Source organism: Fusarium tjaetaba (genome assembly GCF_013396195.1).
Source record: "Fusarium tjaetaba strain NRRL 66243 chromosome Unknown NRRL66243_c0000281, whole genome shotgun sequence".
In the NCBI taxonomy this organism is placed as follows: Eukaryota; Fungi; Ascomycota; class Sordariomycetes; order Hypocreales; family Nectriaceae; genus Fusarium; species Fusarium tjaetaba.
Window position 1 is genome coordinate 289,354 of NW_023501477.1, and position 27,132 is coordinate 316,485.

At 48.9% G+C, this 27,132-nt stretch overlaps 13 protein-coding genes across 13 annotated transcripts; 6 read left to right on the top strand and 7 right to left on the bottom strand.

The window, feature by feature from the left end:
- Positions 1 to 438: 438 nt before the first annotated feature.
- FTJAE_11491 (fox-2 multifunctional beta-oxidation) lies at positions 439 to 1,441 on the bottom strand (the record flags this gene model as incomplete). Its single annotated transcript, XM_037344439.1, has 2 exons — positions 439 to 1,335; positions 1,391 to 1,441. The coding sequence occupies 2 exons, from the start codon at positions 1,439 to 1,441 to the stop codon at positions 439 to 441; spliced, it is 948 nt and encodes a 315-aa protein (XP_037201561.1).
- A 446-nt stretch (positions 1,442 to 1,887) lies between these two features.
- FTJAE_11492 (esterase) lies at positions 1,888 to 2,985 on the top strand (the record flags this gene model as incomplete). Its single annotated transcript, XM_037344440.1, has 3 exons — positions 1,888 to 2,042; positions 2,092 to 2,209; positions 2,260 to 2,985. 3 exons carry the CDS (start codon positions 1,888 to 1,890, stop codon positions 2,983 to 2,985), a joined length of 999 nt encoding a protein of 332 aa, XP_037201562.1.
- Positions 2,986 to 3,619: 634 nt separating this feature from the next.
- On the bottom strand, positions 3,620 to 5,322 carry FTJAE_11493 (maltose permease; the record flags this gene model as incomplete). The annotated part of the gene is made up of 3 exons (XM_037344441.1): positions 3,620 to 3,985; positions 4,047 to 5,055; positions 5,108 to 5,322. The coding sequence occupies 3 exons, from the start codon at positions 5,320 to 5,322 to the stop codon at positions 3,620 to 3,622; spliced, it is 1,590 nt and encodes a 529-aa protein (XP_037201563.1).
- Positions 5,323 to 5,918: 596 nt separating this feature from the next.
- FTJAE_11494 (steroid monooxygenase) lies at positions 5,919 to 7,948 on the top strand (the record flags this gene model as incomplete). The annotated part of the gene is made up of 6 exons (XM_037344442.1): positions 5,919 to 6,144; positions 6,214 to 6,804; positions 6,851 to 6,987; positions 7,036 to 7,399; positions 7,449 to 7,632; positions 7,690 to 7,948. The coding sequence occupies 6 exons, from the start codon at positions 5,919 to 5,921 to the stop codon at positions 7,946 to 7,948; spliced, it is 1,761 nt and encodes a 586-aa protein (XP_037201564.1).
- Positions 7,949 to 7,987: 39 nt separating this feature from the next.
- On the bottom strand, positions 7,988 to 9,657 carry FTJAE_11495 (bZIP transcription; the record flags this gene model as incomplete). Its single annotated transcript, XM_037344443.1, has 4 exons — positions 7,988 to 8,216; positions 8,263 to 8,372; positions 8,420 to 9,418; positions 9,472 to 9,657. 4 exons carry the CDS (start codon positions 9,655 to 9,657, stop codon positions 7,988 to 7,990), a joined length of 1,524 nt encoding a protein of 507 aa, XP_037201565.1.
- A 1,163-nt stretch (positions 9,658 to 10,820) lies between these two features.
- FTJAE_11496 (sterigmatocystin biosynthesis monooxygenase stcW) lies at positions 10,821 to 13,037 on the top strand (the record flags this gene model as incomplete). Its single annotated transcript, XM_037344444.1, has 11 exons — positions 10,821 to 11,137; positions 11,189 to 11,480; positions 11,529 to 11,709; positions 11,757 to 11,893; positions 11,943 to 12,007; positions 12,060 to 12,358; positions 12,409 to 12,469; positions 12,522 to 12,670; positions 12,728 to 12,840; positions 12,885 to 12,954; positions 13,003 to 13,037. 11 exons carry the CDS (start codon positions 10,821 to 10,823, stop codon positions 13,035 to 13,037), a joined length of 1,719 nt encoding a protein of 572 aa, XP_037201566.1.
- A 405-nt stretch (positions 13,038 to 13,442) lies between these two features.
- On the top strand, positions 13,443 to 14,288 carry FTJAE_11497 (20beta-hydroxysteroid dehydrogenase; the record flags this gene model as incomplete). Its single annotated transcript, XM_037344445.1, has 1 exon — positions 13,443 to 14,288. The coding sequence occupies one exon, from the start codon at positions 13,443 to 13,445 to the stop codon at positions 14,286 to 14,288; it is 846 nt and encodes a 281-aa protein (XP_037201567.1).
- Positions 14,289 to 14,534: 246 nt separating this feature from the next.
- On the bottom strand, positions 14,535 to 16,521 carry FTJAE_11498 (phenylacetyl ligase; the record flags this gene model as incomplete). Its single annotated transcript, XM_037344446.1, has 7 exons — positions 14,535 to 14,867; positions 14,922 to 15,083; positions 15,136 to 15,443; positions 15,495 to 15,629; positions 15,675 to 15,780; positions 15,835 to 16,436; positions 16,491 to 16,521. The coding sequence occupies 7 exons, from the start codon at positions 16,519 to 16,521 to the stop codon at positions 14,535 to 14,537; spliced, it is 1,677 nt and encodes a 558-aa protein (XP_037201568.1).
- Positions 16,522 to 16,910: 389 nt separating this feature from the next.
- Positions 16,911 to 17,492, top strand: FTJAE_11499 (uncharacterized protein; the record flags this gene model as incomplete). The annotated part of the gene is made up of 1 exon (XM_037344447.1): positions 16,911 to 17,492. The coding sequence occupies one exon, from the start codon at positions 16,911 to 16,913 to the stop codon at positions 17,490 to 17,492; it is 582 nt and encodes a 193-aa protein (XP_037201569.1).
- Positions 17,493 to 19,214: 1,722 nt separating this feature from the next.
- On the top strand, positions 19,215 to 21,765 carry FTJAE_11500 (beta-glucosidase; the record flags this gene model as incomplete). The annotated part of the gene is made up of 4 exons (XM_037344450.1): positions 19,215 to 19,350; positions 19,402 to 19,981; positions 20,084 to 20,329; positions 20,385 to 21,765. 4 exons carry the CDS (start codon positions 19,215 to 19,217, stop codon positions 21,763 to 21,765), a joined length of 2,343 nt encoding a protein of 780 aa, XP_037201570.1.
- Positions 21,766 to 22,039: 274 nt separating this feature from the next.
- FTJAE_11501 (uncharacterized protein) lies at positions 22,040 to 22,708 on the bottom strand (the record flags this gene model as incomplete). Its single annotated transcript, XM_037344451.1, has 1 exon — positions 22,040 to 22,708. One exon carries the CDS (start codon positions 22,706 to 22,708, stop codon positions 22,040 to 22,042), a length of 669 nt encoding a protein of 222 aa, XP_037201571.1.
- A 648-nt stretch (positions 22,709 to 23,356) lies between these two features.
- FTJAE_11502 (TPR domain protein) lies at positions 23,357 to 25,006 on the bottom strand (the record flags this gene model as incomplete). The annotated part of the gene is made up of 1 exon (XM_037344452.1): positions 23,357 to 25,006. One exon carries the CDS (start codon positions 25,004 to 25,006, stop codon positions 23,357 to 23,359), a length of 1,650 nt encoding a protein of 549 aa, XP_037201572.1.
- A 503-nt stretch (positions 25,007 to 25,509) lies between these two features.
- On the bottom strand, positions 25,510 to 26,486 carry FTJAE_11503 (ketoreductase; the record flags this gene model as incomplete). Its single annotated transcript, XM_037344453.1, has 2 exons — positions 25,510 to 26,146; positions 26,200 to 26,486. The coding sequence occupies 2 exons, from the start codon at positions 26,484 to 26,486 to the stop codon at positions 25,510 to 25,512; spliced, it is 924 nt and encodes a 307-aa protein (XP_037201573.1).
- Between the last annotated feature and the right edge of the window lie 646 nt (positions 26,487 to 27,132).

Here is a 27,132-nt window from a genome sequence, read left to right on the forward strand (position 1 = left end):
GTCCACTCAAAGCACGATTTCTCAGTGTTTCAGGTCCCCACTAGACTGTTTTTAGACCACCCAGGTCAGCCTCAGGGTAGCTTCATCTCTTTACCCAGCATTAACCGCCTTTAAAAGATCTAGATAAGTTTTATATCTATTGCTAATAGTATTAAATATCTCTAAAGTATTTAAACTATACTCAAGCCAATTTTATGCTCAATCCCGCTTGCAGGGAACACTAGAAGTGAATCGGAAGTCTAACTTGAGCTTACCATAGTAGGTCGAGGATTGTTAAATAGCAGTTTATCTTATTTCTCATCCTCTGAGGAACATGTCGTCACTCACATTTTCGCAATGTGAGTTTTTCAACGGCGCATGATAAAGGATCACAAGGCTTAGCTACAGCGTAAAAACGCATACCAGGTCACATATATCTTTATCTATATAGAACTATTTCTAATCCAAGGTTATCACTCCTACATCGGTTCCCGTTGCTTGCTTTATCGCATAAGACACCAAATCCAGCGTATCCTTCGGAACGAACAGCTCATCCGTATTACCGATAACCTTCTCAAAATGCGCCAAATAATCTTCCGGGCCCGTAGCGCGAGAATGCCCGGGGACCGTAGCCAACGTAGTTCTCGCGGCTCTGCCACCACCGACACTGAACAGCTCTCCAGACACGGGACACTCCGCACTGCAAAGCGCTACCACAAAATCCGCCACGAGATGAGTATGGAAATATTCCCTCGTAATCCTCTTGATGACAGGCGACAAGTCCGACATGCGTGACGCCGCTGAGGGGAGAACGCCGTTGATCTTGATGCCGTGCTTGGGACTCATGCGCCCGAGATCGCGGGTCAAACCAAAGGTGGCGCCTTTGCTTGACACATAACCACCATCACCACCTGCTCCCATACCGATGAGACTGTCAGACGAGGTATTGACTATTCTCCCGTACCCTTGCTTCTCCATAGTAGGATACACTGCACCAATGAGCATAACAGTGCCCAGTGCTGCAATCTCCCACGTCCGGCGGAAGGATTGGACGTTCACGTTGTCGTGCGAGCTAGCTTCGCCAGCAGTGCCTGCATTGTTGACAAGAATGTGGATAGTTCCATACGCCGCTAGCGTATCTTGCACAAGCTCTTGAACCTCGCTCTGGACAGAGATATCATGGCCATCTGCGATGGCCTCTCCACCCTTGGCTTTGATCTCGTCAACGACAGTCTGAGCACGAGATATAGTGCCCCTCTCGCCACTTAGAGAGCCACCGTAGTCATTGACGACTACCTTTGCGCCGTATGATGCGAGAAGAAGAGCATACTCCCTGCCGAGGCCGCCTCCTGCGCCCTGTAAAGAGCATCGTCAGTGCCATCACATGTACAGTCAGACGCGAAAAACCTACAGTCACGATGGCAACGCGGCCTTGAAGAGATGTCAATTTCGTTTGGGGCATGGTCAAGTGTAAGTTCTTGTTGGTAGAGGTCGGAAATAAATTGAATGGTAGGTGATAACCATGCTCACCAGACTCGTTCTATAATCAAGATTTCCCCGCACTTTGGGGCCGATGGTTTAGTGCCCGATAGCGCGCTGTTGAGTCAATGGGCCGCTAAATCTCGGGTTTAGGGGACCTCGGTGGGCTTGAGTCAGTAAGCGAGTCAGTGGACTGAATCGCCTAACTTAGTGGAACCCATGTGTCCAAGGATCAGTTGAGAGGCCATGATAGATACGCCACTTATTGATGCACGATAATCCGGGGAACAGACGACCTAACGATAATCACTTCTTGGTGTGCGAAGAGCGTTGTGAGTAAAGCATTTGCGACAACATGCCAGACTTCAACACAATGTTCGAAGATACGAGATTGACCGCGAATTTGATCCTATTAAAATGTAAGCCAAAATGGAGCATATCGGATCAAGGGAAAAGGCTACTGACATGGAGGTCTTTTCAGACTATGTGATTCCTAGGACCAGACTACGAGCCCTTATATCACGGATCCTTGGGAAGCAAGAACCGACACTTCGGCATATGCTCGCCAATGCTACGATCCGATGGTGAGAATTGGTAACCTTGTGTACGTTCCGGGGCTGAAATTATGTCTAGGCTGTCATCGACCCTCTCGATACACCAATTCAGAGCTATCAGTTCTGGCCAATGTGATGCGAATGCTCTACTGCAGAAATGCCCGACTCTCCTCGAGGAGAAAGCCACGACCGAGACGGTAACCATTTCTGTAACGATTTGATCGCATTCATAGTCTGACGAGAACAGATCGTGGGAGACGACTATAGGGGGCATTACCTAGTCAAATATCCCAACCCGACACACATCATCTTCTATGTGTACGGGGGCGGCTTCGTCAGCGGCTCGCCAGGATCTGTGATGCCGTATCTGCTGCAGTTCAGCGTTGAACTCCAAGCCAGGGGCTTCAAAGCTGACATGTTCGTCGCCGAGTATGACCTTGCCCCAGAGTATCCCTACCCAGGTGCTCTGAGACAAGTCGTCTCAGCATATAGACACATTGCCAGTCGGAATATTCCCATCGTTCTGGCTGGTGACTCGGCTGGTGGTAATCTCTGTCTTGGACTTCTTCGACACTTGGTCAAGCCCCATCCAAGCATTCCACCAATTATGCAGACCCAAGGAGAAACTGGACGTGTCATGGCAACTTGCCTGAATAGTCCGTGGGTCAATCTGCGAAACAATGGGGAATCATATCGGCAGAATGCAAGCCAGGATTGCCTTGACAAGGGCGCTCTTGACCGTTGGAGGAAGGCATATCTAGATGGGAAGCCCTTGGACGAGTATGCAAACCCCATCGATTGCTTAGATGGTTGGTCAGAGATTTTGCCCAAGGACACACTCTTGGTATCCGGCGGACTAGAGCTTTTTATAGCTGATATACGAAACCTGGCTCAGAACGTCCGCAAGTTAAGTCTACCCCCCGACACTTTGATGACTCTAAAACTGATTATCATAGTAGAGCGGGTACAATAACCTGGAGATTCACGTCGAGCCTAAGAAAGGGCATGTCTGGAGTCTGGTTGACTTTGGGGGTACGCAGCCTGGGTTACCAGCGGTGCGGGGAGGACAAGAGGAAGATCACGCGTATTCCGGCATCCACTTACAGGCTGACTGGATTGTTGACAAATGTAGAGTCTGAGAGGGGAGGGTGGTTCTATGTCTTTGTTTGTATATGTATTGGGATCGGCTGCATTCGAAAGGATCTGATAAATTCTCGAAAAGAAACAAGTATTGGCCTTTACGATTGATCTACTGCGCGTGAAAAGCTTGAGTTGCCATCAGTAGGAAGCTAAAAGAATCGTTATGTGGTTTTTCTTAGATCAACGAACTTGTTGGCTTGTAGCCCGAAGAAACTACAAAGTATAGAGAGCTCATGTCTGCCAACACGCATTTTTTCGCACTTGGTATTGTGGGAAGCCTCTGAAGCTGTTATTGCAACGGATAACTCAGAGTTTTACAGGCATGCTGCGGGGGACGGTTTGTAGCAAGAGCAGTACTCAAAATAAATGACTCATTGTTGAAATCAAACTAATTACAGAGCACCGGCATGGGAAGCACTCAAGGTAGGTAGATACCAGAACACATCTCAACCAGTATCATATCCAACTTAGGCTGTCTTATCATCAGAACCTGCCGCCTCGCCCAGATGAGTCTTGTGGAAATGTCGTGGCTTGACATTGGCAGCGTAGAGATCATCGAGCTCTGCAGTAGTTCGGTTCTTGGTCTCAGGAAGCCAGATCCAGCAGCCAGCGAATCCAATGAGAGTAGTAGCACCAAAGATGAAGCCAACCTTGCCACCGAGATTACCGGCATCTGGGTTGAACATGTACGGGAACACGAAACCAATCAGCCATTGAACGATACAGAGGACGATGTTGGAAAGACCTTGGGTTCGTGAGCGGAGACGCCAGGTTGGGATCTCTGCCACGACGGTCCATGCAACTGTACCCAAGGTGATCTGGTAAACGAAGCCCTGTCGAGACACGTTAGAACAGATATGTTATTGAGGTGGGGAATTATTGACTTGCCCAAACGAACATGAAGGCAATGGTGACGAGGTTCGTAGACCGACTACCAGGCAAAGAAGCTCCACCAACAATGAACAACGTGATTGCACAGATGAACTGTCCCCATACAATAAGAGGCCGGCGACCAACGACAGTCAACAGTGGCCAAGAAAGGATGTTGGCCACAAACATGCTGCAGTTGTTCAACATGCTCAGCAAGAAGGACATCTGGGCACCAAAGCCAGCTAGCTGATAGTAATAAGATTGGTAGCCGAGAACAAAGATGATACCGCTGAGGTACTGGCATCCGTAGATAAACATGCTGATAAGTGTGCGTTGTCTATCACGCTTCTGGAAGCACGATGCGTAGGAGACAGAAGACGTCTCAGAGCGGTATTCCTGCTCATGCTGGATAGTCTGCTCGATAACAGCAAGGATGGCCTTCTTGTCAATGTCCTTTGAGTCGCCGTGGAGACGATCGAGGGATTTGACCGCAGCGTCTCGGCGCCCAGCACGAACCAGCCAGACAGGTGATTCGGGGCAGAGCCAGATGGTAGGAAGAACGATGGCCGGGATGATCCATTGACACACAAAGGGGATTATATAGGAATCGCGATCGTTTCGGGGACCAAGCTTGTACATGATACCAGTGAAGAGAAGAGTACCACAAAACTGGATAAAGTTGGTCATGGCTGTGAGCCAACCTCGAAGCTTGAGCGGTGCAACCTCTGAAGCGTACAGGGGCCCAATGATGAGCCATGCGCCGATGGACAGACCATTGATGGCTTTTCCAACTGTCAACATTGGAAGAGAGGCATCGCGGGTTGAGTGGTACTGAAGACCAACTCCAACGATAGAAATAGCACAGAAGATCATGTTGGTGTATCGTCGACCGATCTTATCAGCCAGCCATCCAGTAACGGCAGCTCCAAGAACAGCTGCCAGTTGAGACACGCCGCCGTAGAGACTCTGCCAAGTGGCAGGGATGATGTAACTGGTCGTGCCGCCTTGGGTGAGTGTAGTACCATAGTCTTCGCTAGGTGCAAATCAGTATAAACATGCGGATGAGACGATGTAAGAGTACTGACCGAAATTTGGGGATCGCGAGTAGATTGCCCGCGATGATACCATCTATACCATAGCCGAAAACAACAAGCTGGACGTATAAGATCCAGAGAGTACTTCGCCAGAAAACTCGAACGCTCTGGGCGAAGCTAAGGGTCTTTTCGTAGGCGATTTGGTTGGCAGCGGCTTCAGCATGGTCTTCCGCCTGCTGCATCTCAAGGTGTTCAGCAGTAGTCATTGCTGTAGCCTCCTTCTTAGTATCCATGACAAATTATCCGATGAAGAGAGGTAGGAGTCGAAGAGAGGTCTTGATTCCTGTAAAGAAAACAAGTTTCTGTAAGGATCGAGGGGATTGAAGATTGTCGTTATTGACAAGGGGTTTTGTAGTTGGACACGAAACGCCACAATAATGAAACTGTGTGTTCTAGACAGTGTAGCAGCGCAGTGCTAGTGGTCAATGGACCTGGTTGGTTACCAAAGATCGAAGAGCTACCAGCATCGACCCCATGGGGAAGCGGTCCTCGGTTTGCTGCACAGGCCACGATAGGGAACAATTCCCCGCGTGGAGATGTTGACTCGAGTCGAGAGTCAGCTTTGCGGGGTTGAGGGTGCTAACCGTGCTAGCTTCAGAGTCATGGGGGCTAGCTTAGTCTGGGGGATGGAGTCAACATTGGCGGTTGTCAACGCGGGGTCAGTAACCGAAGATCTGGATTTGTCAAGCGTTGGAGTGTTTGCTTGCCAAGACCCTGTGGTTTATTTCTTAACCGTTTCTTCGCAATCTGAGGCTAATTCGTATCTTCATACTCATCCTTGTCGACTCACTTAACCATCAAGATGACAGTCTCAAACGGAAACAGCTACGCAACAACTTTCGACAATCGGGTCGGTGGTACACCCATTACTCGCGACAATGACGGTCCTTACCAAGTATCTGAGCATATCCTGTGCGCTCTAAGAAAGCTTCGTGTTGGATGTATAGGAGCTGGAGCGTCTGGAATCATGATGTGCTATAAGAAGGAGAAGGAATTTGGAGATGACATTGATCTGGTAGTTTACGAGAGTAAGTAAAACATTCTACCCAAGAAATGTCTAATTTGAGCCACTGTGAGCTAATCTCCAAACTTCTCAGGGTACCCTAAGCCCGGCGGTGTCTGGTACGCCAACAAGTACCCCGGTTGCCGCTGCGACGTTCCTTCACCCGCCTATCAATACCCATTCCATCCCAAAGCAGATTGGTCCAAGTACTACTCTCCCGCGGCTGAGATCCAATCGTATTACGAGTCATTTGCCAGAGAGAAGGGCTATGTGGACAACTACATCAAACTATCTCATCGCGTCGACAAAGCGACTTGGGATGAGCCCAATGGACAGTGGATTCTGACCGTGACAGAGACTGCTAATGGCCAAGAGAGAACCTTCGAGGACCGAGTCGACTTCTTGATCGCAAATATTGGCATCTTGAATACCTGGAAGTGGCCTGATATTCCTAACCGCGAAGCATTCCGTGGACACATCACCCATTCAGCGGACTACGATACCAATCTTGATCTACAGGGCAAGACTGTGATCGTCATCGGATCTGGTGCCTCTGCCATCCAAATCGTGCCAGCCATCAAATCGACAGCAAAGAAAGTTATCTCGTTCTACCGAACGCCGCAGTGGATTGGACCCGGTTTGCCCATGGAAGGCTACACGGACTCGGAGGGACGAAACTTTATCTGTGAGTTGAGCAAATCTCGTTTGCAGGTTTGTCTAATATGCTTTAGATACCAAAGAGCAAAAGAAGAAGTTTGCAGAAGACCCAAAGGCGTATTTGGAGCATCGCAAAGAAATGGAGACAAAGATCAACACGAGTTTCCGGAATAACATCGCCGATCACCCGAACCAGAAGATTGCTCGCCAGGTAAGTACACCGCTCCTCAAAAGACAAGACTCTGACATGTATCTGCAGTTTGTGGCTAAAAGAATGGCCAAGATCCTCAAGAACGACGAGAAATTGACCCGGCGCCTGATCCCGACCTTTCCCATGGGTTGTCGTCGCCTCGGCCCAGCTGAAGGTTTTCTTGAGTCTTTTCACGAAGACAACGTTGAACTAGCCGAAGGCGAAATCGAGTCCTTTACCGAAAACGGTCTCCGTGTTGCCGATGGAACAGAGTATCAAGCAGACGTCATCATTTGTGCGACGGGCTTCAACGTCAGCTTCAAGCCACATTTTCCCGTCATCGGCCGTGATGAGGTGTCGCTTGCTGATGCCTGGAAGGATGATCCAGCTGCGTACCTTGCACTTGCTGCGAGTGGCTTCCCTAACTTCATGTGTGAGTTATTCCAGCATGAGCCTGATTCTCAGTACTAATTGGTGTTTAGTGGGCTCGTTGGGACCAAATTGTCCTGCGGGTCATGGATCGTTTATCACGGTTCTGGAAGCAGCGCAGAACTACATTTGTAAGGTCATCAGGAAGATCCAAACAGAGAACATTCTCACCTTGGATGTCAAGCCTGAGGTTGTCGACGAGTACAATGAACATGTCCACGAGTGGTTGAAACGAACGTAAGTATCCCTTCAAAAGTGCCAAATCACTTCGGTCCGCTAATGCTCAAGTTACAGTGTCTGGGCGGCTGGTTGTCGCTCATGGTACAATCAAGGTCGACCGAATGGCAAGATAACGGCGCAGTATCCAGGATCACTCGTTCACTGGCGGTTAATGCTTGAGAATCCCCGATACGAGCATTACAACATCCAGTACAGAAGCCGGAATAGGTTCGAGTTTATGGGCAATGGCTTCACGCTGCCAGAAGTGAATGGCGGAGATTTGGCATGGTACTTGGATCCAGAGCATATAGCAAAGCCTCTCTTCTCAGAATAGTTATAGATACTTGTATGATTCGAAGTTAAAATATTGGTATCAGGTTGTGTTACCCTTCCATTGCGGGTAACGATTAAAGAATTCCTTATCCAGCTTCCAATTGTTCAGATCCAAAATCTTGGAGACGAGTTGCTGCGGGTCATGTACTAAATCAGACTCGGACGTTGAGATTTCGACGGTGAGGTATTTCCCAATATCTGTAGAAACATCATACACGCGATCTGGATCTGACATGGACATCTGGACGAGTCCCTCTCTTATCGCGGGCCTGCCAACTGTCAGTGAGGAGTCAGCTTGGACAGAGCCATGCTTACCATGCTATGAGATCAGCTGCCATTGGGTGATGTACGACGAGCTGCAAGGGTGTAGGTCGAAGCCAAGGCGGTAAGCTATGGTAGGCATCTTCACTACGAACAATTTGCCACTGCGGCATGTTAACGACAGTTAGGCATAAGCGAGTGGGAAGCATACCCTCAATAATAGATACAGAACCCAGTATGTTGCAAGATACTCTGATGTCCGCCGTGTTTTCCGCACGGGCTCCAGATACACCTTCAGGTCAGTCGACAGCGAATTCTGTTTATTATCAACGAGAAAGTCAATCAGAACTGGGGGACCGATGGACTCTGGGTTCTGGCTAGCACGCTGTATCATCTCATGTAACAGTACGTCTTTTGCAGCGGATGAAAACATTAGCATGGGCATGTTTGAGCGGAAGGCAGGTAGGTTGTGCTTCATGCATGCATCGAATAACTCTGTGAAGCCGTCAAGAGGATCTGGGGTACGTTGCTTTTCGTGCTGATGCGATGAGCTGTCCTCGACTTCTGGGAAGTGATCGATGTCGTCATCTTCACGGAGAAGATGGCTTGGGCTGGTTATCCATCTCATGGTCATGGCAGTTTCGGACTCATGCGCTCGAGGTGTCTGCAACTGCGATGAATCCATTGCAGAGAAGTGGTCTGTGTCTTTATTCCTGACAGTCAGGGATTGCGAGTGAGTGAGTTCGGTCGTGGCCCTGTCGCTTTCATCTAAATGATCCATACTGGCTAGCTGAAAGTCGTCTCCCAGAATCGCATCCATCTCATTACTGTCTGCGCTTAGTAGGTGGGAGCCATCATGAAGATCCAAGGTGTCGCAGCGGATCAGATCGTCTGTTAGATTGTGGCTCGACGATGTGTTATGAAGCATAAGTCCATCCAGATCAGAAAGTCTGGTGGATTGCAAGTGGCCATCCACGACAGCAGGTACCGGTTGCACTGCAGGGCGCACTTGGGTGGTGTCGTTGAAGCTTGAAGACCTCACAGCAAATGCCTGTGCCGAAGCGTCCCTCTCATTATTGCTATCGTAGCTGGGCGTTGGACTACCATCAGAACAGACCAATGGCGCATTGAGTATCGAGCTTGACCTGAGGTCGCGTTGGCGTTGCAGTATGTTCTCCATCTCGTCCCAGAGACCACGCATTTGTTGGAGCTGCCGACTCAATTAGCCACTTCACTTCAATTGTGGCGAGTATGGAGATGAACCTCATCTTGTAATTGCAGGTTCTGGGCTGCAAGCTGCGAGGCTTCAGTCTTACCGGCTGATTTAAGAAGAGATATCTGAGCCTCGAGTCCTTCGATGTACTGCTTCTGACGCTTCCGATGCTGTCGTTGCGCATTCCTGTCTGTTTGGCGCTTCTTTGCGCGTCGCGATTCGGCGTCGGTGGTCATATTGAGGGCGTCGTTTGCGCCAAGCGACGGCATCGATTGCACTGAAAGGGTAGTAGAATAAAGAGTACAAAGTCTTTTGTTGGTGTCGCCGACAGCAGTTACTATGTCAGACAGTCAATTAAAGGCAATGGAGGTGATGAAAACGAGAGAAAGATTATTTGCCATCAGACCCTTTCCCCCTCTTTGCGCTTCAGAGCATGTTCCCCGAATTAGTTAGGCTAACGGGGTCCTTGTAAGCCCCGGAATCGATCTGGACCCCGCAGATCCCCCAGCTTTCAGGCGAGCTAGCCCTGTAGCCTACAGCCTACAGTGCAGGTTGGGGAATCTCAACATCACCCAGCACTTATCATAATCATGCCTGTAACGTTGATGTTTGAGGTATACAAGTAATGCAGGGTAAAAATTGGCCAGAATTTCTAAAGGGAAATGTTTCCGTATTGGCTATGTTTCTGATTTTGAATGCATCCATAATTCTATGTAGACTGATTTCTACCTAAGCTGTTGACCTAAGTTCTGTCTCGCTGGATCGCGTATAATGCCGCTTCGTAGCAAAAGTAACAGGCGACGGAGAAGAAAACTTCAGTGTCAAGTTTGATGTCCACAACGATCTCGTTTTGATACCGTGAAGTTTTATCAGTATCACAGATCTCGACTGCCCTCACCAGGCCCAGCCAGGACTTTTACACACTTCCTTCTAGACCCCGACTCGTCTCCTAATGAGCTGTGAATATCTAACGAGAATGAGCGGCGAATGTTCAATAGGAATAAGTATCAGATCGAATTATACCACGGACTGGGAATAATTTGACCACGTACGTCTCATCCAAGTCAATTGCTATATGGTACCCCACGCTGTTCTCTTACATTTGAAGCCTAACCTCAAATGGTCTTAGTGGTGTGTTATAACCGACGACTTAAGCTGACTCGACTCAATGACTCGACAGATTCCCCCGCATCCCAGTGTCATTATTCCCTGCATGGCGTCCCCTCAGTGATCCTACCTTCGGCTATGTACCGTCAGTCCGGGTCAGATGACACCGAGTACGCTCTGGGTCATGATTTGAAGATAATGAAAAAGGCCTGTTCTAGCTGAGAAAGTATTAATTTGTCCAACGCACGTTCGTTGAACTAGCTCGTCTCCGATCTTGAACTGTCCCACCATCATGACTATCTCGCAAAGCAACAATGAGAGCAATGGCACTCAATCGCCAAGAGTTCGAAGCACACAAGGATATGGTCAACATCCACTTCACGACAGATCACAGAGACCATTGAAAGTCATCGTCGTGGGTGCAGGCCCTTCAGGAATCGCAGCGTTGATTGAGCTAAAGAAACTCTCTCACGTTGAGATTCTATGCTTCGAGAAGAATGCGGATGTTGGAGGAACATGGCTCGAGACGAGGTACCCAGGCGCAGCGTGCGACGTTGCAAGCCACGCCTATCAGTATTCGTTGGACTACAAGACGGATTGGTCGCGACAGTGAGTAATCACGGATTGAACATGGATTGATCTTATCTCTAACGATCATAGCTTTTCACCTGCCGAGGAAATCGGCGAGTACTTCATCTCAGTGGCCAAGAAACACGATCTGTACAACAAAATCACCTTCAACTCCCGCGTAATCGGCGCCGAGTGGGACGACAATACAGGACTTTGGCGGGTTCAAGTGGCGCGCGACAGTTCGCCTGAGAGTGATGCTCTTGTTGAAGACCATCATGCTCATGTGTTCATCAATGCAGGCGGCATCTTGAATGATTGGAAGTGGCCCGACATTGAAGGCTTACACAGCTTTAAAGGAAAACTCATACATACAGCCGCTTGGGTAAGATGGAATATTCCTTAGTCTAAAGGCTTTGACTAAAATGATTAGGACCCCGAAATCGACCTCAAAGGCGCGTCTGTCGGCATTATCGGATCTGGAGCGAGCAGCATACAGGTAGTCCCAAGCATACAGCCACTATGCGACAAAATCGGCGTTTATGTGCGATCACCCACATACATTCTACCGACGGTTGGGTTCGGCATAGAGTCCTCCAACTTTAACGCGCCATGTATGGAACTATGATCTTGTCAAATCTCGGATATTGACTTTTGCTAGATACTGAAGCGGATATCGAACGATTTAACAACGACCCGGAGTATTACAAGGCTTTCAGAAAGCAAATTGAGCAACAGATGAATGAAAACTTTGCCGCTAGCATTAAGAACTCGGAAGCACAAGAGAAAGGGAGACAGGTATGCTGACATTCGCACACCTGAGAGATACTAGCTAACCGAGATGTAGTGGGCAGAAAAGATGATGAGCTCAGCGATTGCCTCACCAGAGTTGAGAGAAAAGCTCATTCCAAGGTATGTCACTCCATTATTCCCTCGCCAAGCATCGCCAATAACTGTGTAATAGCTGGGAGCTCGGATGCCGACGACTTACTCCCAGCTTACCGTATCTCCAAGCAATCCAGGAGCCCAACGTGAATGTCATCAGAACAGGCATTCGTAGGATTAATGAGAAGGGGATTGAGACAGATGATGGTGAGATCCATGAAGTTGACACGCTTATTTGTGCAACTGGGTTCAACACCTCCTTCTCTTCCAGATTCAACATCGTCGGCAAGAATGGCGTGAGTCTTCGTACGATGTGGAAAGCTAGAGGCCCAGAGGCATACCTAGGAATGGCGATTGCAGGCTTGCCCAATTACTTCAGTAAGTTACAATGAACGGGGAATTTAGGGAGACATACTGACGATTATCAGCGTTGCTAGGACCTAACTGTCCTATCGCCAACGGCTCTCTCATCCCCTGTATTGAGTCTAGGTATGTTCCCATTTTCTCCCGTAAGATCACATGCTGACATTTCCTTGAATAGCGCCAAGTACATCGTTCAAGCGATCACAAAGATCCAAACAGACCAGATTCGCTCCCTGGACGTGAAGCAACCCATCCAAGATGCGTTCAATGACTATGTCCAAGAAGTCCACAAAGATCTCGTTTGGACAGGATCTTGCCAGAGCTGGTGTATGTTCCTTTTTGTCCCGCTACCCGAAAATCTTAACCGATTTATGATTTCTGTAGACAAAGACCGAAAGTCAGGCCGAGTCGTTGCAGTCTGGCCCGGATCAAGTATTCATTTCATGGAGATGATTGCTAACCCACGATGGGAAGACTTCGACATCAAGTACATCAATGTGAGTAAGATGATCTCTAAGGCGATTATGGCTAATGAAAATAGTCGAATCCGTTTTCGTTTATGGGAAACGGAATATCTCAGCGCGAGGCGAAGGGTGAAGATTTGACATATTGTAAGTATATCACTTACATCAGAACTTAACTTTGGCTCACACAAGCAGACCTTGATGATATGGTGTCGGAATTAAAGAGATGATTTGGGTCGAGCTCATGGGGTCCCTTTGCCGCATTGGAAAGGAATGCGTTTGTAGCATAGACGCTGAAGTAGATCGACGTTGTTAAGTAGTGCCCACTGTTAGATTCGGCGGAATGCAATGGAACCCGTGCCAAGTTGAAGATGTCATTGCCCGTGATTGTCCCGCATTGCTACCTATGAACGCATCGTGATGATATCTATCTAACGCGATCTTGTGTGCTAATGACTTTGGGGCCCTTTATTCATGACAACTTGCGTCGTGGGTGACCTGGTGCAGGCTTGAATCGTTCGAGTCAGCTTGCCATGTCATAACTGCCAGATTCCGAAGTATAACTGTCCAAGATCTCCCCACCTCTTGTCCTTCCAATGGCCATCAACATTTATCTCGCACATTCATCTACTACCATGACATCCCAAACCCCCGAGAAAACATTCAGCAGCGGCGTTGCTGTGATAACAGGAGCCGGAGGTGGTTTGGGTTCCAGTCTGGCTCGGCATATTGCCTCATTCGGAATGGCCGTCATCATCGCCGACATCGACCTCGAACGCGCCGAAGAAGTGGCTTCTGACATTAGGGCCGCCAATGGGAAAGCAGAAGCAAGAAGTGTCGACCTATCGCGACCTGATGAGCTGGATGCACTAGCTACATACGTTCACACTCAATATGGAGATGTTACGCTGCTCATCAACAACGCCGCGATCGAGACCTTGGGCTCACTATGGGAACTATCTTCCGCCCGGTGGGAGACTACACTGAATGTCAACATCCACGGCCCTATTCATGGTGTTCGGGCCTTTCTACCCCACATAATGGCATCCGGGAAGGAATGCTGGATCGCTAATGTTTCGAGCGTCGGGGCGTTTACCACTATCCCAGGCCAATCAGCATATGCCATCACGAAGCACGCCGTGCAAGCCTTCACCGAGTCACTACATGTAGAATTGAGGTCTCAAAAGACGCCCATACATGTCAGCTCTGTCATTCCAGGTCTGCTGAATACTGGTATCTTCGACCGTGCTCAGAGAAATACGTCAACGGTTGATCCCGCTTGGGAGAGACATCGAAAGCTAATGGCTGAGATGGCGCGGGAGAAGGGAATGGGAATTGAAGAAGCGAGTCGTATCATTGTGGAACAGATTGCAGAGGGGAAGCTCTGGGTGTGTACCCATCCAGCTGTCATGACTGAGATTTTGCAACAGAGGATTCAGTACTATGAGGGCCAGGGAGAGCCTAATATTCCGCCAGCATAGAGACCGTAGCCGATGCCAGATACATTCTATCTACTAAATTACCTAAGAAGCACCCGCTATCAACGTAGGACTGAGATTCAACTCTCGATTACCCGACTCTTGTACCCAAGCTATATAATGAAATCAGACCATCAGGGGTTTAAGTAACTTCGGTGGTGATACAACGGAGAGTGAGACTCCAAATATATGGATATACTAGAGTTAACCATGCGAGAAAAGGCCGCGACTCCATATTGAGTATATAATCTACAGCTTCGCTCTCTGCGACTCCGTCTTTTCTTTCCATGACGCCTTCAACACACGACGGAGAATCTTGCCAGAAGGACTCTTTGGAATCTGATCCATGACCTCAACACCACCACTCAACCGCTTGTGCTTCGCCTTCCTCGCCACAACAAACTCTTGTAACTCTCTCACGACCCCCGGTCCACCTTGGACTCCACTTGCAAGCACCACAAAGGCTCTAGGCGTCTCGCCAGAGTAATCATCAGGGATGCCAATTACGGCAGCGTCTTTGACTTTGGGATGCCCATGAAGCAGGTCCTCGAGCTCAGCTGGAGCCACTGCATGTCCTCGTACCTAGTTCATGAGGGTCAGTTCATGGGCCCTTGTATGGAAGAAGGTGAGACTTACCTTAATCATCTCTTTGATCCGATCATGGATCGTGATGAATCCTTCGTCGTCGATGGAACCAAGGTCACCGGTCTTGAAGTAGCCATCTTCTAGATATGATTCTGCAGTTTCTTCAGGACGATCCAGGTAACCCATCGTAACTTGGGGGCCCTTCGCCCATATCTACCAGACAAACAGTCAGCACCAACACCTTTCATGACGGTGGGTTTCTTACCTCTCCAACACTCCCAGCTGGTACATCCTCTCTTGTATCAGGATCTACAGCGCGTATTTGGGTACCTGGAACCAACTTGCCGACCTTTGAGGCATTATTCCAGGTGCTCAAATCCGGCGGAGTCACCGTCAAACAGGAAGTCGTCTCTGTCATACCCCAGGCTTGTCTTACAGCAATATTCGGGAACTTTCTCGCAAGTTGTGCGATCACTTGATCAGCTAATGGGGCTGCGCCTGTGTTAAATTGTTTGACAAATGATAAGTCGTATCCCTGGGCCGCTTTGTCGTTCAACAAGCGGATCAACAGAGCTTTGAAAGTTAGTTCTAGAATCCCTTTGACGGATAACATGGTTGACTTACGAGGCACAAGCCACAGCTCATCGCACTTGAATCTCACGATGGTCTCCATCATCTGCTTCATATCGAACTTGGCCATGATAACCATTTGCTGCTCGAGAACAAAAGGCAGATGAAGTAAATGGACCAGACCGGTGACTAGGTCTGTCAGTAAAGGTCATCGAAAGAGGTCGCTTAACTGACTGTGATAAAAGGGCAGAACGCCCAGTACTGTCCGCCTTTGGTTGGGCGGAGTGAGTGCGCTGACCTGACGGAGTTGACTGATGACGTTGGCGTGAGATATCTGGACCTGATAACCACCAAGATCAGCATCGCCTCATCTGAAGAGTTCCATTCGCCTTACAGCTTTAGGCTTTCCGGTTGTGCCAGAGCTCCAAGAAAGAAATGCACATGGCGAAGCCTCATTGTATTTCGGTCCCCACGATTCGGTGTATGACGAAGGGTAGAGTGATTCTCCTCGCTGCCGGAGATTCTGGAGGCTGTTTGCCTCACCCACAGATCCATCTAGTCTTAACACATTCTTTGCTTGTATTCCGATCGTTTTGCAAGCGGCCGTGACTTCACAAACGGCACCCTCGTCAGTAAACACCAGCGCCGCCTTTGACGTTCCAAGGAGATAGACCAGATCATCCTTCATTGATCCAGGCGGTAATAGTGTCACTACAGCACCCAGCCGACTCGCAGCTAGCATCGCAACAGGATACCAGATAGAGTTCTGTCCAATGATGGCGATCTTCTGCCCTGGTCTGACATCATATTCTTGGTGAAGAATTGTCGAGACGACGATTGCAATGGACTTGAGGTCATGAAATGAGAGGAATTCGCCTGTGGCGCTATCATGGAATCCGCGAGTTTGTGATAGTGCTGGATCCGCTGAAGTAGATTGGCCTAACATGAGCTCATCGCCTTCGAAGATCCATTGCCATATGGAGGGGTTCCCACTCACTGGGCAACAAAAAGTTAGCGTCACTCTTAGTGGCTTTCAGAAGGATGACCTACGGGGTTCTAATGGCGGTCCGGAAAATGACATTGTCAACAGGTGGAAACTAAACAACTACAGCCAATGTCTCCTATTACCTCATATCAGAGTCAAGTTTTATTGTATCTCCTGTAGGCAGTGCGTTGTGGACAATTGCGCCGTGACATAGCATGATATCGCCATCTGCCTCGGGTGGAGAGCACTGACTAGCCAGGCTGACCCGAGCCGCCGAGGTACAACTAGGTGCATCGGTGAATGTCACCTCGGACCGAAACCTAATTTCCAATGAAACTGCGTCAAAACATTTGTATCATTACATCTTGAACTACCCAGAGAACAGCCAAAGACATAACCGGTCTTATATCTCGGCTGAAGCATCGGTCTTCGGGTACCAAGCCGTACAGTTTCCCATCCAGCCAACCCCTCATTGTATCTCCAAAATGGCAGCTTCACCAATAACAGTGGCCGTTGTTCATACTCCATACTGGAATATCTCAGATGTCGCTTTCCTCAGAGAAGGGCCGCACACCGTCTTAGTACCTGCACTCCTGTATCTCAGAGCCACAGATATTGAAGCGACACATCCAACACCCCGCCCGCCGCAACGGGCCCACGAACGAAAGAGAAAACGACCTCGAACAAGCCATCGTGACTCATGTCATAAATTCGTTCACCAGTATTCACCAAGTCCAGAAGCAGAGCATTCAAAATTGGCTCCCTGCTCAGTCGACTGCAGCGATTCGGCCGGCGAGCATGATCAAGACCCTGCAGACATTCTTCATGACCTGAATGTGACGGAGCACGAGCGATTACTACTCCATGGTCTCCAAAATGATATACGGCAAGAGTATTACGGTTCGACACCAAGCTTTGAACCCGAATCCAAGAGAATGAGACATGACATTGATGCCTTGAGGGCGATGGAACAAAGGTCGCTAGAAGAGGAAAAGGACGAATATGAACGATGGGTAATGGGCTCATGGGATAATTTGTTCTCAAGAGCATCTGTTTACCCCGAGTAAGATGAATAGAAAAGATCGTGTATTTTCTGCATTCTTGCGATTGCATAGAAGCACCATATCGTAAGTCGCTCTCTTCTCTTGCCTGAAGCATAGCTAACGGATCAGATAACCAAGCACAGCGGCCTTAAAACCCGCACCATTCCTCATCCTCGGCAAGGGAGCCCATCCAGAGTCCGGTCAACCTGATGATTGACGGTATGGAGGAAGAGCATCAAGCTTGAGTTTTACCCAAGCTAAGAGTATAAGAAAGGCCGGAAGAAATTTGCCAAACTCGAAAGTCCCCATCTTGATGATGAGGAGACGACGATTCACCTTGATGGCACCCAGTCGCTTGTAGTAGTTGGACGAAAGGGTGAAGAATAGCCATCCTGAAGCTGGTCAAAGTGGAAAACAGACCGAGGCTCAAGAAAGGGCGATGATGTGTAACCAAGGCGGTTTGGGTTTCGTCGAATGATGAAGCGTTCTGCGGGCGAATAAGATACTCAATAAGAGCCTAGCATTAGGCAGTTGTCGTTATGGATGGCATTATACTGCGAGTCTGATAGCTTATGGGAGTAACCACTGTTATGAACTGTGACTCTGGGACCCATATCCGGAAACCAAGCCCTTGTCTTTATCAATTTATGTGTGCTTCTCTTGCTGAAATGAACAGCTTCGTTTATTGGTAGTTCATAGAATTGGTTCTAATAGCAAGCCAGTGAGTTAACCAAGCTGGAGAGAACTGGCCCATCTGGGTATGCCTGGGCCTTGAGAGCTGGAGGTTACTGTAATCCAGTTTCTTGCTATCCTGGGTAACTTTATGATCCAGAGCAGAGGCTCACACAATCACATACGACCATACCTATCAGAGAACTCGGGATCCCGTCCGCTCTCCCATAGATAAGCTGGTAAGGGGCGGATTAGTAGTTGGGTCGGTGNNCGCTGTTGTATGTTTTTTGGTGGATGGCCTGCTACCTTTTTGCATATGTTCTCGTCTGATCCAGCATTGCAGTCCTTGATCCTCTCGTGATGTTGAATGGTGCTAGCGGAAGCTGCAGGTATTAAGCCCCCTCGGCAGCTTCTCGGGGCCACAAGAAGAATAACAAGAAGATAGAGAGAGCAAATTTTCAAGGCCGATGCCGCAAGACGACGGATATCCCGTCGGGGATTAACAGGTCAAGAGAAACGATGCTACATGCCGGGTAAAGGTCGGAGACGTTGAGCGATCAAAAACTCAATCACTAACTCAATCAAGGTCACATTACCGGCTCGCGCATAATTCTGGGGTAAACGCAGCCAAGCTTAACCCAAAACCAGAAAGGCGGAGGTGGAGAAAACTGGGGAGATGGCCTGCTCCCTTGTCACCCAAAAGTCGGGGAGGCCAATGTCAGGCGACGACGTGCACCCCACAGTCCCAGTGACCTCGTTAAAAGGCCCGAATATCCTCGACCGTTTTCTCTAAGAGTAACGCTATTGCCGAGTTTCCTGCCCATTTGAAAGCATTGCGTAAAGGCTAGAGACTGTGATCCATTATTCAGAATCACCATGTTTGTCTGCTCAGTTCCCCGATGGTCTCGGGATGAGTGGACAGAGGAGCCGATGCGTCTTGCCGATGAGCGGGGGATTGATGGGCGAGTCGTCTTGGTTTTGCATGTCGTGAGGTTGAAAATGAGTATATAAAGAGCGCAGATCCTGAACGTAAGTGAAATATGTCCAGGCATCGAGACAAGCAATCGAGTCACAATGTTTCCTTCTTCCATATCTTGTTTAGTGGCCCTGACTTTGATGAGCCAGGGTCTGCTAGCTCAGAGCCAACCGGAAAATGTCATCACCGATGATACCTACTTCTACGGTCAATCGCCACCGGTTTATCCTACACGTGAGCATACTCTCGCTACAGCTCCAAGAGCCGAACTGATCTCTTGACTAGCGGAACAGGTAGACACCGGCTCATGGGCCGCCGCCGTATCCAAAGCCAAGAACTTGGTGTCCCAGTTGACTCTTGAAGAGAAAGTCAACTTGACTACAGGAGGTCAAACAACTACCGGCTGCTCTGGCTTCATCCCTGGCATTCCCCGTGTAGGCTTTCCAGGACTGTGTTTAGCAGACGCTGGCAACGGTGTTCGCAACACAGATTATGTGAGCTCGTTTCCCTCAGGAATTCACGTCGGCGCAAGCTGGAATCCGGAGTTGACCTACAGCCGGAGTTACTACATGGGTGCTGAGGCCAAGGCCAAGGGCGTCAACATCCTTCTCGGTCCAGTATTTGGACCTTTGGGCCGCGTAGTTGAAGGTGGGCGCAACTGGGAGGGCTTTTCCAATGATCCCTACCTGGCGGGTAAGTTGGGTCATGAGGCTGTCGCTGGTATCCAAGACGCCGGAGTCGTTGCATGCGGAAAGCATTTCCTTGCTCAAGAGCAGGAGACCCATAGACTTGCGGCGTCTATCACTGGGGCAGATGCAATCTCATCAAATCTGGATGACAAGACCCTCCATGAACTATATCTCTGGTAAGCACATTGTATCTTGGCTTTTGTAGATGAACCTTGCTAACGCCCGAACTGGCCTTTTGCTGATGCAGTCCACGCCGGACTTGCCAGTGTGATGTGCAGCTACAACAGAGCAAACAACTCACACGCCTGCCAGAACTCGAAGCTTCTCAATGGCCTTCTCAAGGGCGAATTGGGATTTCAGGGTTTTGTCGTCTCGGACTGGGGCGCACAGCAATCTGGTATGGCTTCCGCGTTGGCTGGGTTGGATGTTGTGATGCCTAGCTCGATATTGTGGGGTGCCAACCTTACCCTTGGTGTGAACAACGGAACTATTCCCGAGTCACAGGTTGACAATATGGTTACACGGTACGCTCGAGTTTAGACTCGTCTCTCAATTATCCTTTCGCTGACAACCGTGCAGACTTCTTGCAACCTGGTATCAGTTGAATCAGGACCAAGACACTGAAGCCCCCGGCCACGGACTTGCTGCCAAGCTTTGGGAGCCTCACCCAGTAGTCGACGCCCGCAACGCAAGCTCTAAGCCTACTATCTGGGATGGCGCAGTCGAAGGCCATGTTCTTGTCAAGAACACCAACAATGCACTGCCATTCAAGCCCAACATGAAACTCGTTTCTTTGTTCGGATACTCTCACAAAGCACCTGACAAGAACATCCCAGACCCCGCCCAAGGCATGTTCTCCGCTTGGTCTATTGGTGCCCAATCCGCCAACATCACTGAGCTGAACCTCGGCTTTCTCGGAAACTTGAGTCTCACTTACTCCGCTATTGCACCTAACGGAACCATCATCTCGGGTGGAGGCTCGGGTGCTAGCGCTTGGACTCTTTTCAGCTCACCATTCGATGCATTCGTTTCTCGGGCGAAGAAGGAGGATACTGCGCTTTTCTGGGACTTTGAGAGCTGGGATCCTTATGTGAACCCTACCTCCGAAGCTTGCATCGTTGCTGGTAACGCATGGGCCAGCGAAGGCTGGGATAGACCTGCTACTTATGATGCCTATACTGATGAGCTCATCAACAACGTCGCTGACAAGTGCGCCAACACTATTGTTGTTCTTCACAATGCTGGAACACGACTTGTGGATGGCTTCTTTAGTCACCCCAACGTCACCGCTATTATCTACGCTCATCTTCCAGGTCAGGACAGTGGAGATGCTCTTGTCTCTTTGCTCTATGGCGATGAGAACCCATCAGGTCGTCTCCCATACACTGTTGCTTGCAACGAGACGGATTATGGTCACCTGTTGAAGCCAGACTTGACTCTTGCCCCCAACCAGTACCAACACTTTCCCCAGTCCGACTTCTCCGAGGGTGTTTTCATTGACTACCGACATTTCGATGCCAAGAACATCACTCCTCGCTTCGAGTTTGGTTTCGGCTTGAGCTACACAACCTTTGAGTACGCTAATCTCCAGATCTCAAAGTCCCAGGCCCAGACTCAGGAATACCCAGCTGGTGCTCTTACCGAGGGAGGCCGTTCAGACTTGTGGGATGTCGTTGCTACTGTGACAGCAAGCGTCAGCAACACTGGGTCTGTGGATGGCAAAGAGGTTGCACAGCTGTACGTTGGTGTTCCAGGTGGTCCTGTGAGACAGCTGCGTGGCTTTACGAAGCCATCTATCAAGGCTGGAGAGACGGCTGCTGTGACATTTGAGCTTACTCGCCGCGACTTGAGTGTCTGGGATGTTAATGCGCAGGAGTGGCAACTTCAGCAGGGCAACTATGCTATTTATGTCGGACGAAGTAGTCGAGATCTGCCTCTGCAAGGTACCTTGAGCATCTAGTTGTGGTTTGAGAAAGATGGCTCAACATAGTTAGTTCAATGTATATCACTAATACTTATTATGATCGATTTCATGATTTATTTATCATATCTACTTTATACTGTAATAAGTGCTTGCGACAATGCTTGTATTTCAATATCGTAGCCTGTTCTGTCATTTCTCTATAATGTGTGACATTCCTGAAGACCCGACATGTTGCCCGACCATCGGTATTGCTAGAAAACACGTTCTACAAGAGGGAAGCTGTAGAATTCAGTGTCAGTGCAAAGTCGAATCACTTTCTAGTACGAGTGCCCGGTTGACTACAGTGGATGGTCTCTCGCACTCCTTTGTCCGCCCCATCAATCTTTCTCCTCTTCCTCTTCCTGTTTTCCTCTTCCTCGTCATAGTCATCGTCTTCATCTTCATCTTCACTGTATCCATCTTCTTCATCATCTTCGTCTTCCAGTCCCTCTAGAAGCCTTTGAAGTTGAGCCTCAGCCTTCTCAGTGCTAGCCAAGTATTCCTTAGCCTTCTCCTTTTCTTTCCGGAATAGGGCATGGAGCCGCTTGGCAAGCACCTCAAGAGAACGAATTTGCTCTCTATCACCATAACCCGCAGGGAAAACTGGTGGAATAAATGTTCCGTCCCCGTCCCCGGTGATGGCAGCATCAATCTCCCTGTTAATGGCGGCTGTAATCTCCTTGGCCTTGACACGGAAGTTGCTAAGGATGAAACCGAGGGATCGGGGATTCGTTTCCCACTGCTTAGGATACTCTTCCTCATCCTTATCACAGAACTTAAGATTAAAGTCTGGAGCGAGAGTCGTGGCGAGGTCCATGTCAGTTTCGGTGATCTTGTCTGCGTTCTTCAGGGGACCTTTCGAACTAATATGCTTTTCATGAAAGCGGCGGAGCTGACGCGCTCGCAGGCGAGTGTTTTCTTCAGCTGATGGCCAAGTCATGATCGATGTTTGATAGTAGAATAGTATTTGCTGTGTTGAATATGGTGGTGTAGGTTAGAATGAAGTTGTTGTTTTCTGGATGAAAGGCAAGCTTAGATGCTGAGGACTAAGATAGATATAAATACCTACAGATTGTAACATTGAGCTTCATAGACCCAAATTTGAAGCCGAGTGTTCTTCAAAGCTTGCAACTGGCACTCTACATGTTCGTGAGAATAACGTATGCTAAGGCGGCATTGTTCGGCCAGTGCCTTCCATGAGTTCTTTGTAATATTTCTTATGTTCACTGAAGAGGTATTAATTTATTTCCTCGATTAATTGCTACGGCATGAACAAATGTCAGTACAAAGCTCAGGTCAGAGGTTCTGCTTTGTCTATGTGGTCTACAGAGAAAAGCTCGTACAGAATTTGGAGAACAATCATCCTCCCTTTGACACCATTAAAAAAATTTCCTATTTATTCTAAATATCTAACGAACAACTTGTTGGATACTGCAGTGATCGCAGTTGAACAGAAGAGACGTGACGAACATGGGCAATAAGAGGTAGCTATTTTGAAACAACAGGCGCCACGGTTCAACAATCCATATTTCCTCACAGCCTAGAAGCTGAAGATGACAAGTTAAGTATCGAATCTCTATGTGGATTCTCATTTCTCTAGTCTGCAATAGCAAGAGGCCTTGACTACAACATCGGTACCTGCCAGTGCCTTTTGCAAGTGGCCTTCAATTTCTTTCGCCTCCGTATCTCTCCCCAATCTCGACAAACTTTCGTGAAGGCCGTGCAGTGCCCAAACGTTATTAGGGTGCCTCAAAGCTCGAGGTAAGTTATCGTTGAGTCCCAAGTCTGTCTTATAAACCTCAACTGCCTCCTCGAGATGCCCCTGCTCCATCAGCAATGCACCATAGGCGTGGCGGGTAGGCTGCATCCATCCCCATGGTTCGTCGTAAGGAAGATTATCCTCACGACGAATAGCCTCACGAAGGTGCTCGAAAGCGGCGTCATAGTTCTTTCGCCGGTACTCTAGTTCACCATCGAGCATAGCTTCACCCACTCGAAGGATATCAAGACAAGTGTTGTTGAAAAGAGTGCGTGAGGTCGGAACTCTCTTTAAAGACTCATGGAATAGTCCTTTGTGATGCTCTGATTCTGACACTTTGCCCGTAGCAGCAAAGGCTACACTCTTCGCATACAAGGCGATTGACGTCGTCATACAGTATAGGTCCTGGTCTTCCGGTAGCTTCATATCAATCAGATCCTGCCACTTTCCGAACCTGACTAGGATATGAGCACGGAGGGTCAGGAACGCCTCGAGCCAGTCAGCCATCGGCGGAGACTCGATTTGAAGTAGGCCCTTCGGGATAGTGGACTCTAGTTGACTCGCAGTGTCGATGCAAATTTTGTACTGGCCCGCGAGCATAGCAGCATATACTCGAAAATGAAGATCGTGGCATCGGTACAGAGAATAGAAGTTGAGGGGTCCAGCTTTGGTCAGATACTTAGTATCAGCTTTGATCGCGTCCGAGTTCGAGTCAATGGCTGCTTGATAATGTCCGCAGAGGACGTCCAAGTGAGTTGGCATGTGGTGTAGATGTCCTCCATCAGGTACGAGCCCACGAAGATGGTTGGCAGTTGGAAGAGCATCTTCTGGTCTAGGAGACATCTCCATCAGATGGATGTACAGATGGAGAAGGCCAGGATGCTTCAAGGATCCATTGAGCTTTAGGCCATCATCGATGATCGTTTTGATCTTTAGCGTGTGAGCTCCAGGTATAGGCTCTCCTGTCTTAATATCCCAGAGGTTCCATGGATTCAGGTTCATCAAAGCGTCCGCATACAGCGTAATGACATCCAAGTCGTCCGGAAAGTCCCTATGCACCTCTTCCATTGCATCAGCAAAGCCTTGGTTCCAAGAAGAACAATTGGAAGGTCTCTCTTGTGGATAACGGTGCTGAAGCGCTTTGATAAGGGCTTGTTCAACAGGAGTGCAGGCCGACATCTTAGCCATGGCTGTGCGGGCAGCTTTATGGCCACGCGCAACTGCGTCGGCCAGGTCTTTGTCGTCAAAGAACGACCATGGTTTGTTGTAGTTTGGCCCTAGGCTGTATGCCACGCCCCAGTAGGCCATTGCGCAGTTGGGGTCGGCAACAGCGGCCTGCTCGAAGCAGAAGACGGACTCCTCATGGTTGAATGCATACGCCCATATGAGTCCACGGTCGAACCAGGCTTGGCTTTCGGGGGAGGTAGTCGAGACAGTTCGCTTATAGAAGCCAAGATCGAAGGCGTAAGTGGACGACATGGCTAGTAAGTGAGTGGCGACGTTTCAGGTGCACAGTGTCGGAGCTATGACGTCGGTTAAGGTAGTATCAAAAGTTACCCTGCTATTCGAAGCATGCGTTATTTTCGTTTCTTAAGTACGTGTTCCCCTCATCAAGTCATGGGACCAATCACGCGCTTGACTTCAGCCATTTAAGCTTTCAGAGATTAAGATGGTTTAGGGTAGCTCCGAATCTCATGGTGACAGGACTTGTTTACCTGTTAAGAACCCAACCTTTTATCTTCCCCTCTCCCTAGAAGACTCTTGTTCTGTAACGGCTATGAATTCTGTAAACTGAGGCGGCGTCACGCTACAGACTATCACAATATTTCAATCAAGTGTAGGACTGCTGGAATGAGCTGGTGGCCAAGATCACAAAGCTGGGATAACTCGGGTTTAGCAAGGTGCACCATTCCACATTCATTGCCAATCAGCTTATCGGCTCTAGAATATCTGTTACAGAACTACTGAGGCCTTCCATCCCTTTAACTTAACATCATGGAAGCAAAGTCCATGTACTCCTTAGGTGTAATGTGATCATGGTCATCCCGATCTGTAGCATAGCTAACATCCTTCCACTGATTCAGCAGATTGAGTTGCTCCTCAGATTTCTGTTTTCCGCAGTCGAAGGCATCAGAACCAATAGCAATACTAACCGCCCATGGCTTTCCAGCCGCAATCCCCTCACCCTTCATGATATCCACCATAGTCTTTGCGACCTTATCCAATTCGCCTGTCCTCTGGGCGAATGCCTTTGCAAACATGAGTCCAAGTTCCCCCGTGAGCTTGTTGTAGTCTGGAATACAAGGTCCTTGGAGTGCGAATTCTTGTCCAGCGTCTTCCCTTGGGTGGCCAAGGTTGGTGGGAAAGTTACCGCACATGAATCCTACACAAGAAATGCCAAAACGTCGGACCTCCTTGTGAAGGCTCTCGATGTAAGTGCTAAGAGCGGCCTTGGATGCTGCATAGTGGGACATAAAGGGTAGAGGACCCCACGAGCTGGCGGATGAAGTGAAGCCAATGCGACCATGGCCCTGGGCACGAAAATGCGGGAGTATAGCGCGAGTGACGTTCATGTGTCCAAAGACATTGACCTGGAAGAGGGTTTGGACATATGCATCTCTGTCATTCATTATTAGCTCGCTTCTCAATCGAAAGGATGTTAGGCTTCTTACTCAGCCTCTTCTGCGCACTTCAAGGCAGAAGCACCAGCGTTATTCAACAAAATGTCAATATGTCCAAAGATGGACCATGCCTCGTTAATAGTAGCCTGAACCACGGTCCATGGGGCCGTTATGTCTAGTTCCAAGACGGCTACATTGTCCGACGTGAGGTGGCCGAGCTTCTGGTTTGCTTTGCGACCGGAGGCAATGACCTTGTCGCCGCGGGCAACGATTTCATTTACCAACGCAGCGCCAATACCAGAAGTGGTACCAGTGACGAGCCACACGAGAGGAGCCATGATAAGCTAGTTGATGTTTTTGAAGCGGGTAGAAGAGTTGGTGATGTTTCTGTGAGTATGCTGATGAGGGTGAGTCAAAGGAGGGAAACTTCCCATCTTCTTATAGTTTAATTTGCCCATAATAGAATTTCAGCTGGACAGCGAAAATCCGAATTTGGCCATATCTTTCACATCAACGGACGGAGATATGATCAATCACGGGCTTACGTCACGTGATGCGGACCAAACTCGTCCGTCTCACCATGAGCTCTCTCGCTAGCCCATTGTCGCTTACGCATCATTTCACTCCAATCGACAGCCCTAGTCGAATAGAACGAGGAAGATTTCGGCCGAGCAAGGCTCTCCTCAGGTGAATCTACCCGATCCGCCCGGTATACCATGTCCGCCACGTCTGCAGCCCCGAGGGCGATGCCAAAATCCGTAGCGGCTAGACGGAAGATGAGGAAGGGGACGCATAGCTGCAGTGAATGTGAGTCACCATTCTACTTTGCATTGAACATCTGTATGGGTGACTGCGGGTAAATGTTCTAGACCTGTAGGTCAGAAGGACATATCTAGCAAGCCATTTCTATATGCTGCAGAAAGATCGTCGATCGGTGAATCAGCATGTCAGGTACTACCAGGATAACCATTGCCTTAGGTCGAA